This window comes from Branchiostoma belcheri, unplaced genomic scaffold (assembly GCF_001625305.1).
Source record: "Branchiostoma belcheri isolate BF01 breed outbred unplaced genomic scaffold, Haploidv18h27 scaffold21, whole genome shotgun sequence".
Taxonomy (NCBI): domain Eukaryota; kingdom Metazoa; phylum Chordata; class Leptocardii; order Amphioxiformes; family Branchiostomatidae; genus Branchiostoma; species Branchiostoma belcheri.
Window position 1 is genome coordinate 1,254,718 of NW_017803602.1, and position 10,656 is coordinate 1,265,373.

At 40.4% G+C, this 10,656-nt stretch overlaps 1 protein-coding gene across 2 annotated transcripts in view; it reads right to left on the reverse strand.

The window, feature by feature from the left end:
- Window positions 1–1,571: 1,571 nt before the first annotated feature.
- LOC109469693 (acyl-CoA synthetase family member 2, mitochondrial-like) overlaps window positions 1,572–10,656 on the reverse strand; it is a 10,908-nt gene continuing 1,823 nt past the window's right edge. Inside the window, exons 1-16 of one of the 2 annotated variants that reach the window (XM_019768260.1) lie at window positions 9,569–10,008; window positions 7,953–8,081; window positions 7,650–7,709; window positions 7,004–7,134; window positions 6,474–6,521; window positions 6,024–6,141; window positions 5,311–5,406; window positions 4,748–4,887; window positions 4,203–4,300; window positions 3,990–4,066; window positions 3,567–3,671; window positions 3,137–3,285; window positions 2,821–2,875; window positions 2,332–2,421; window positions 2,092–2,144; window positions 1,572–1,754 (exon numbers count right to left, since the gene is read on the reverse strand). In XM_019768260.1, the coding sequence (XP_019623819.1) occupies window positions 1,604–1,754; window positions 2,092–2,144; window positions 2,332–2,421; window positions 2,821–2,875; window positions 3,137–3,285; window positions 3,567–3,671; window positions 3,990–4,066; window positions 4,203–4,300; window positions 4,748–4,887; window positions 5,311–5,406; window positions 6,024–6,141; window positions 6,474–6,521; window positions 7,004–7,134; window positions 7,650–7,709; window positions 7,953–8,081; window positions 9,569–9,727 (1,659 nt within the window). In that variant the 5' untranslated portion in view covers window positions 9,728–10,008 and the 3' untranslated portion in view covers window positions 1,572–1,603. Of the gene's footprint in view, window positions 1,755–2,091; window positions 2,145–2,331; window positions 2,422–2,820; window positions 2,876–3,136; window positions 3,286–3,566; window positions 3,672–3,989; window positions 4,067–4,202; window positions 4,301–4,747; window positions 4,888–5,310; window positions 5,407–6,023; window positions 6,142–6,473; window positions 6,522–7,003; window positions 7,135–7,649; window positions 7,710–7,952; window positions 8,082–9,568; window positions 10,009–10,656 lie in introns of those variants that run through there. The other variant, XM_019768261.1, reaches the window with a different exon arrangement.

Consider the following 10,656-nt stretch of genomic DNA (forward strand, 5'->3'; position numbering starts at 1 on the left):
AAGGTTATGTTTTCAGGGCGTTCGTGTATGTGTGTGTGTGTGTGTGTGTCTGTCTGTCTGTCTGTCTGTAAACACGAACTTGAGAAGGCCTTGATGGATTGTCTTGATACGTTGGTAGGTGGGTAGGTCTTGATGAGACCTCAAAATGATTAGATTTTGGGCCCCCTAGCGGCTTGTTATGGTACTGCAGCTGAACTTCTGGTTTTGATATCTCATGATCTAGACATGCTAGAGTGACGAAATTTGGATGGTAGGTAGCTCTTGCGCTGGGGAAGAAGTGACGTGAGTTTGGGCCCCCTAGCGGCTTGCTCTAGAACTGCAGGGATATATTCTTGAAAATATTCAAAAGGGGATAACTCAAGAACCGATTGACGGATCGTCGTGATTTTTGGTATGTAGGTAGCTTACGCGATGTTTAATATAATTATGTGACAATTATGCAAATATGGATGTAATTTGCATAATTTATGGGGAAATTCTATAAATCAGCTGCATTCCATGATAGGACAATTGAAGCTTGTGACATTGGTAATTGACAATGAGAGAAACACAGGAAGATATTGATTATGTTAATAATGACTTAATTTGCATAATTAATGAGAAAATTTTATAATTATGTAATGATAATTGCCTGGAATTTCATACTTGTGGTATTTGAAAGTTTAGTTGACGTGAACATCATTAAACATAATTTATTCAAATCAGGACCTCATTTGCATAATTTATTAGGAAATGCTAGAATGCATTGTTTGTTAATATATATAAGACTGTCTTTTGGTTGAGATTATGATAAAATGATATAATTCATGAAAATTAGGTACCTATTTCTTAAATCAGGGGGGAATAATCTAATCTATAATTTGTCAGTCATAAAGTTTAACATCATTTGGCGAAGGTATGAGATCGGGGAACTCTAGTTTGGAAATATTTTGAACATCTTGTCAATATTCTAAATAATTCCCTGGTTTTCTAAAACGTTAGAAATATTCCTGATGTGGAATATGACATTTCCAATAGTTTCTAAATATTTCTAACAGCACTCTACCATTTTTTACCATTATTTCGAATTATTTCTAACATTTTGTAAATAGGTCAGTGGGATGGGAAGGAAGTAATTCACACATCCCTGTGAAGTACAGGGTAGACTGCCTGGGTGTCAGGCATTGATGCCTTACAACAAAAGAGCCACCAGTGTCCAACAGTGAAATCTAAAAATATACAGAAGAATACAGAAGAGTAGGATTAGCACCTACTTTTATGGGGGCAATTACCCACATCTACCATTTTTCATTTGTTTGAAATAGTTCTAAATATTTCAAATAGTGAAAGAAACAAATGGGTAGTTCAAATTTATTCTAAATAAAGAGATCTTTGTACAGTCACTTTCAAAATGTTTCAGAAATATATAAATGAATTCAAATATATTCAAATTTTCATTTTCAAATTTTTGAAAAATTTAGAACTTTTGTTACTAGGGTATTCTTTTCTTCTAAATAATTCAAACGTATTAGAAACATGGAGAAAAAACCCACTCGGTGACGCGGAATCGACTCTATCTTGCACTGAAAAGTCGTATTTGCCATATTTCACACAATTTTCTGTTTTATTGTATTTCTAAAGGCAACAGAGGCCAGTGATATTTTCTAAAAGACCACAGTTGCAATTCAAACTGAAACCAAGCCACTGTGCTCACCCCAACATTTAATGCCATCTCTCGCATCTCTCCCTCTGTGGCAGTTTCACCATCCTTCAATCTGTAAAGTACAAAGAAGAAGTTGGTGAAGATGGCATCGGAGGACAAAAAAACTTTCAAAATACATTTTTCACTTATATATCCTTGTATCAGTAACTTACATGTAGTGTCAAGGGCAAGTGACAAGTCTGTAACTGTTACATGCCTCTTGCTTTACAGTCTTCCTTAAAGTATCTAATGCAAGGGAATGGATGCACCCCCTTGGGTCAAGTAAAATACAAGGCGGTCACCACAATCCATGGTTCACAACACATGACCATGAATTCCCAGACCCTGGGAAAACCCCCAACATTACTAGTATCACTCATGCTTTCTGTGTAGAAAGCCAGTGTACTTACACCATGCAGATGCATATCTCCTCAACAAGAGACTCATGGGGTACTCCGATAGCCTGTATAGATAGTCAATATCACACATGTCACATTAACGTTCAACAACCAAGTTGTTAAGCAGTTGATTCTAATGTACTTATAACAGCTAATCATAACTAAGAGATGATCTAATCATAAGTACGTGATATAATCAGCCATAGACGGTGAACGATTGTGTAACACTAGCTATTTGGCACGGACACTCACCTTGACGATTTTGACTTTGTCACAGATTTCGTGAAAGATACGTTCGAGCAACACGGGATAAACATTTTCATCGTCCTTCAAAATCACATCCTGCAAAAGATTATTGGACATCCGATACGTTAGTAAAAGGATTGAAAGCAATGTCATAGTGCTAACAACATGTAATCAATTGTTTGGTGATTGACAGTCCTATGTCTTACTCCAATCCATAAGGGGAAATGAAATAGCTGTGACACAGAATCAGGTGAGCTTTATTGGACGACAGGTACAGTTAACAACAATCGAGTTTGTTATGTGAAACATTGGTTTTGTTCTTCTATAAACTGCTGATGTAACATAGAAACATTGGTGAATGTAATCAGTTGTATTTGTGAAATTTCAATAATGGTTTTAAAAAAGACACCATTATCTATTCTATTTCTAATCGTATTCAGTCAGTTGAAGTCTTACCATTATCAGTGCATATTGAATACACAAAGTCTGACCCACCTTTGATCTCCCGACGATCGTTAGTAAGCCATCTTCACCAAGTCTACCAATATCCCTGGGATGGATACAATCAACATCAAGCCATCAATTCCTCATTAGGATTTTGGAATGTTGATAGGCGTACATGCTGTCTCATAAAATGTTTTATCAATAACGTGACCAACAAGGTTTATGAAATGTTTGTGAATGACACTCTCTTAAGGGTCAATAGTTTGTGGAAGTTAAGCTTCTGTCATCTGCATTGGATGCCTTTAGAACACAGTTAGGGTGTTATAGACAGTGAGCATGGTAGTACGAAGGCAGTTGAGGTGAATACCCTGTATTGCACCACCCGTCAGCCGACATGATACTCCTGTTGGTGTCCTCGTCCCCACAGTACCCTTGGAACACCGAGTAACCTTTGACCCATACCTCTCCGTCCTGCCCCAGTGGCACCGTGTCTCCACTTCCGTCCACCAGTTTTACCTTTCTCACAGAGGAAGGAGAGGAAACCAATTGCAAGGGAATTAAAACCCTTGGAAAATTCAATACGTTTATTGCATAATGACTATAGATGAACAATTCTTATTGCAACACTGACGAAGCCTTCTGACAAGTAAGAGCTCCGTAGATTTCCTTGTAAGTATTAACAAAGACTTCAGCTTTTAAAAGTACCGTTTTCGGGCTGTTAAACACTGGAAATCGTAAATCCAACAATGCAATGGTTAGATTTTCACAATAAACAGCTGAAATCGCGATTCACCCACCTCAATTTCAGGAAATATTTTACCGACTGTCGTGCTGGCCGCTTCTAGCGACATGTCTGGAGTGACAGTTGACACACAAACCACCTCAGTCATGGCATAGAGGTTCTGTACAAGAGAGCAAACGTGTTTTCCACTGCAGTACCGACAATACAAGCAAACTGGACATTATGGTCAAGGATCGCTAGAAGACTGTATCATAATGATAATTGTTTTGCTGAAAAAGAATTAACACTTTTGCCTCACTGCAGGCGAGCATGGGCCAAACGGCATACAGTATAAACAACTCAAGATGACTGCTGTGTAAATAAAGTAAGGTTATAAAACACTAGTATTATCTCCACCACCGATCTCTGTAATGCATAGATGGTTTAGCTAATGTAAAATACAACAACTGGACGCAGTCAAAGTGTACATTTTTCTTACCAGGATTTTTACATTTGGAAGAAGTTGAGTCGACAGGTGGATCAAACTCTCGTGTACCACGTTACCGCCAACGTGAACTAAGACACAAAATAAAGAACACAAAATTTAGAGTCAACAATTACCGTAACCACTACTGCATTAGGCCGTCTTCTAACTGTTTGAAAACTGACAGACTTTAGCAATGTAGGATGGCAAGTAAGGTTAAATACATACTCATCTCCAAAGATGATAGATCATAGTCCTTCAGCTGCGGATGGTGCAAAAGTTCGTGGAACTGTTTGATGAACAAGAGGGCTGCCACGGCGCCACATCTGTACATGGGAAATGTTTTCAACCCGTACCAATCGTTATGCTGAAGGGTGGTAATACCGGATATACAGATAAACAGCTCACAGACGAAATCGATCCACTTGGTTCTTTGAAGATAATTTGTATGAAAACGATGAAATAGCTGATTGTTGAATGGCAAAATATTGAGGATTTTAATCTCCCTATCCCAGTTTCTGTTCAAGCAAGCGGCATTCCAACATCTACTTAACCTGGAGGCGTGGGTGTTAGAAATCGGTATTGCATGGTGACAAATTAAAAGTTTACAGATAAGCTGCTTTTCATCTCTTCATTTCTCATATCTTCATTTAGATTTTGGAGCCTTTCGAAAGTTATTATCTGTATTTTACAACCATACTTGTCATTCCCACTTTATATGAAATCGGAGGATGCGGTGCCGCACAGGTGGAACATTAGATGTAGGTCATCACCTCTCTTCCTGAATGGTGGACAGCAGATCGGTAACTGTCGCCTTCCCGGCACTGGGGAAAACCATCGTGTTGCCGAACACAATCGGCTGGTGCACGTCCCAGAACCCACTTTCGGCTGCCGAGGGGAAAAGGCACTTGGGCTGAAAAAGAGACAATTTAAGTAATTTACTACCCGCCATGGTGCAGGGGAAAGGACGCTTGCCAAGTTGGGTAAGAGCAGGGAGGTCTACGAGTGGGGTGTGGGGAAGAGTAGGGAGGTCTACCAGTGGGGTGTGGGGAAGAGTAGGGAGGCCTAGGTCTACGAGTGGGGTGTGCATTATGTGAGATATTTTCGCAGGAAAAGCACTTTTTTCGACCACTTGAGAGTATTATTTTTGAACATTTAGCAAGCATCCGACTATATTGACTATAGAATAATTGCTTTCTAAGATTCAGAGGGATTCGGATGGAGAAGGATGGGCTCTGCCTTTCAATATTGTAACCTAGACACGATTGGTTAACAGCCTACAGCCTGAACTGAAAGGCTATGTGACTACCTTACCTCTTAGAGGAGCAACGCCTACCTGCTTGTCAATGCCGGTCATCCTGAAGAACTCACCGCAGGAGTTCACAAGGGCGTAGGTAGAGTGCTGGACGAACTTTGGCATCCCTGTGCTACCCTGTTGCAGAAAATTCGAGGGTTCGTCCTTGAACATAATGGTACTAGTAGCCAAATGTATTCAAAAGATATTACACTAAAATGAGAAAATTGAGAACTTCATGTACTAGTACTTCGAGATTGAACGTGTAACCTTTCAATGCTGTTCTTCTATAAAAGAACTAGGTACGAGCGTATACTCATAATTTGACTAAGTTATAGGATTTATGTCGAATTTAAGTTCTGGAGAAGTATATATATATATCTGTATCGGTATAGCCGGTATAACCGCCCTTCGGCGTAACACACCAGCTTCGCAGACACGCGGTGCGGCGGCAGCTAGCTATATCACACCGAACGGCTTGTTACACTCAATCTTTGCACATTTGAGTGCAGGAGTTGTTTAAAGCTTTCTAGTGATTTCTATATATGTGTATGCAATAGGAATGTTGAGAACCAAAATCAAAGAGCTGCATTTCATAGACAAAATCTGATATTCATATGGTACCAATGCCATCTGCATGTCAAACTCAATGTATACGAAGGAGAATTACAGAGAATATGAGACCAGCAATAACTTTATTTGATAACGCGATGTGCATCTAGAGCTTTAAATCAGGTGCAATGTCTTCTACTCACTGATGTACAGAAGAGAAAACCGGGGTCTTTTGCACTGAGCTCTGTTTGCAGAACATCAAGTCTTCTATGCTCCTCTTCTCCACCCATTTGTTGGACGTCTGTGAACATGTAGCAGCCGCTGGAACCACGAAAAACCACTGGGTCACAAACATTTACATGGAACGTCTAGGAACAAGTTTCACAGAAATAATTAATACAACATATATGTTACATATATACATGTGTATATATGTACATACATACAGTGATCCCCACATTGCACACACGACATACTTTGCTTGCATATGCTTTAGGTTTAAATGTTCAAATGAAGCATGCGCATTAACACTGTCCTGGTCTGGGCCTATAATTTTCAAATAAACAGGCATTGATTAATGTGGCACATTTTGACAAAAGGAAAACTCATTTCAGGAAGCACATTTCCACCAATCAGAAGCATTTAACACGTACCTGTATTTCCTGTCACTGATCGCAATTACGGTCTCCAGGAAGGGTAACCTGAGGTGCAGAGGTTTAAGGGAGAATAGTCAAAATATGCAGATGGATACCTTAGTCTATGTGGGGCATTCCTGCATCCATCTTTTAAGTTGAAGTTAATCTTTTAATGAACAGGAACTGTATGCGGAGATCTCTGGCTGTGTCTGGGGCTATAATCTGAAACAGCATACCAGAGGATGCACAGTGTGCTCCAACAGTGAGAACTTTCAAACAAAGAATACGGTACTGGAGAAATTTGATTTGCGGACTGATTTACGGACTGTGATTTTTGGACAAGATGTGATTATTATGTGGGTAGCCATGACCTACCCACATACTAAATATTGATTATGGTAATACATAGACCATGATATTGATATAGCACAAGCTGGTGTACCATTGTCGTCTCAAACAGCCGATCGACAGTAACTGTAAATGAGCCCACGTCTAAAGTAGCTGTAGCCAAAACCTTCTAGAATGAAGATGGAGATACTAGTCAGTACTTTGTGTTCTTGAGTTGGCCGGGCTGACATGTCTCCAGCTCCGGTGCGATCTCTATCAGTGACTGCAGGGGGTTCTTACTGTAGGCATCATCTTCGTCGCTTTCTTGTAGCACTAATGTCTTCACCTTTACCTAAAACAAAGGCCACAGTAAGAAACATGTTGGAAGCCATGTCGAGTAGGGCTTTAGAACGTACAAACCCGGACCTGGCCGATTATCTGTAAGTGACGCATACAGGCAAATGTCTTATTTAGCGGAAAAAATATCGTCTTTGTATGAGGATTTACATATTCCAATATGAAAACAATAATATTCACACGTTTTACTCATTAGTGTTCTAGTTTACTTCAGGTACAGATAATAGAATACACAGATATACATAAAGAAATCTAAGAACTATGGTTGCAATACAAAACATAGTATGTGTAAAGTAAACGAACGTAGCCCCGAAAAGGTAGCAATACATACACATGGCGAATTTACATGTATATGGGACAAAATACTAAGTAAACCTCGAGTTCTACAAGTAGAAAGATATCTGTAAATTTAGTCATACTAGTAACAAGTAAGTAAGTTATAGATTATCATACATCGCCGTTCTATATGCCAGAAACAAAATGATGTGAAAACAGTGAAAAACAATTTACCTTGTTTAGCATGTAGATGGCAACCTCTGAATTCCAATCAAACATATTTTCCAGCGGTACCTATGACACGTCAATGCAAATGTTGGTATTACCAATAACGAACACACATGATGTTCAGGGAACTGCAAATTCAGTATAAGCGTTTACATTTCAGTTGACAGGTTGCAATTGATCATAAGAGAAGACATGAAATAAAGTTAATCCAGGTGTCATCATGACCCTGCCTTGGTTATTCCATTACGATCGTGCATGTTAAGATAACATATTGTACATGTACAATGATACATCAGGTCGCTGACATACCGAAATGGCTCCCACTTTTGCTACGGCAAAATACATCAGGACCCATTCTAGCCTGTTGTCTACAATCCATCCGATTCTGTCCCCTCGCTGGGTTCCCAAGGCCAACAGCCCAGCTGCTAGCTCGTCCACCTTGCAGGAGAAATGAAGAGCAAATATTCTATTTGTGTGTGTGTGTGCACGCGTGTGTGTGCATGTGCACGTCTGTTAGTTACCAAAATAACTCAAGAACGGTCAGGTGGTCTGGCTTCATGCTTGTTGTGTTAGTAGGTTGTTTTTCATGTTTTAACGCATTCTGTGCTAATTATACATATAATATCGCTTTCTTTTTAGTTCGCCACCCCCCTACGCCTGCTCGGTGATTACATATTGCCAAACAAATTCGTCTCAGGGCCTGGATCATGGAGTGATCCAGGCCCTGGGGTAGGTAAGGAAAACAGCCGTGCGTGTCTCAGAACGTCAGTACGTCATCCCAACCAATATACGATCTTCCGACCTCTCATGACTTTTGAAAAGATCTGGCATTTGGCACCCACGTACAATTGACAACCACAGACAACATTGCAAACGTGGCTATGTGTGACAGGAGCGAATACTGACAAAGGTATTGACATCAGGACAAAGTAATTTCGACAAGAATCCAAACGCATTCCTCTAGAGTGAGAGATCCAAAGAGAGATCCACTGATAGATCCAAACCCCTTTGATTTGTCAAGGCTACGGAAACCTCCTTGGATTTGGACACTACCGGGATAGATTGGTTATTTTGAATTACGTAACGTAAACTTGATTCTACGTTAAATATTTACAAAAGTCACCTGCTTCAGTCACATGATGGTCTGTAGGTCACAAGACAAACTTTTTGGAATCGTCTTATCGCTGGCACATTTTTTTTATAAAATTGCATAGAATATGATTATTCATATTTACATTGATAACAGCTGCTATGTCCTATCCCCTTTCTGAGATCTATTGTTTCGTAAGTTTCTACAAATCATAAAAGAGATTTTTGTGAGTGACCCTCGAAATGTTAGGTCAGGACTCGACTTTCTGCTCGCAATACGAACACAGTATTTTTGACTAGCAGCGTCTGTACCGGTCACACAAGATAGATCGCTTTCATGTATCGTTACAGAGAGCTGGGACTGTGTCAAGGTAAAGTCCACCAGCAGGTTTTGGTGTCCTGTCACGGTCAGGAAGAGCTATTCATATATTGTGCTTACACCATTCAACTGTCACCTGTAGCCAACGCCTCTCAAACAAATCATCCTTAGCATACTTTACCACATAACACAACATTTCTGTTGAATGCGACTTTCGACAGTGCGTAAAAGCACTACATGTACATATGTAACCGGGGCACAACAGCAGTCATGCTCATGCAACAAAGACAAGCCCAACCGGTTTCTTCGGCAGGCTCGGTAAGGTTGTCAGAATATAACCGAACTGAACAATCCAACAGAGAAAGGAACCGCCATGTTTACTTTTCCTCGCGATCAAGCCTTCTTTAAAATCCTATTCTTCGCTGTAATACATTTATACCCCAAGCAATGTCGTCTTGTGATAAGACGGGAGAACCGTCAGGGTACCGTACCTGTACCCGTACCTGAACTGACGTACCTGAACTTTCAGCTCGGTAAAGGTGACCCTAGTTCCGCCCGGCCGGAAGACGTACGCCTCTCGGTCCGGCCAGCGGACAGCCGCCTTTTCCAGCAGCTGACCAAACGTGTCGTCCAGGAACGGCTGGACAGCAGGGCGATGGTAGTAACTCGTGTCCATTTTGGCCGAGCAAGACTAACTTCAGTGTGCTTTTATAACTTCCAGGGCAAAGGGCAAACTTTTGTTGACACAACATTCCTTTCTTTGGGGGTGTAGATTACTAGTAGACCTCTACTAATAATCCACCTTTGTACAGAAATAAAAACATGTTAAATTTTTCACCTGTACCAATAGAGTGAAAAAAAAAACAGGAGTAAGCCAATGAACCTGTCAGAGAGTGCCCTATGCTGTCTACTACAATGCTTAACACTTGAAAACTAGCTGGCGTGTGCACGTGATTTTCCCAAAATAGTATGAAAGGTGATCAGAGCGACCTTCGCCCAGTGACACAGGTGAGCAAACAGACCGGGACGGTACCATGGTGGGACGTCTCAGTGGGCGGGGGGGGGGAGGGAGAGATGGAGGGGGAGGAAGACAGAAAGACTCAAACATGTACATGGCTGAATTTCGATGGTTGTTTACAACATAAATCATTAATAGGGTCGTTAATAAAAATTGCAATCGCGTCTGAATCGACAGATTAAACACTTTGGCTATTTCTTCAACTTAAATCTTTGAATTGTCTTGGCATGTCTGAACCGTCTGAACTGAATTGTCTTGGCATGTCTGAACAGTTTTCAGTTAATGTTGTGTGCGTTATGTTATTTTTTTTTTATTAAGACTCACACCTTTTGTTATGTTGGTTTTACTTTCATGTACATTTGTTTTGTTCTGTTCTGTACATTTGTTTCATTGTAATTTTGCGACTCCAGGAAGAATAGATTTCATGTAAATCTAATGGAGATCGAATAAACAAACAAACAAACAAACAAACCGAAGTGTCGACTCTTTGCCTCCCTGACTCAGCTGTTTCAATTAGAATGAGCTTCAAACACACACACACGCACACACACACACGCACGCACGCACGCACGCACGCACGCACGCAC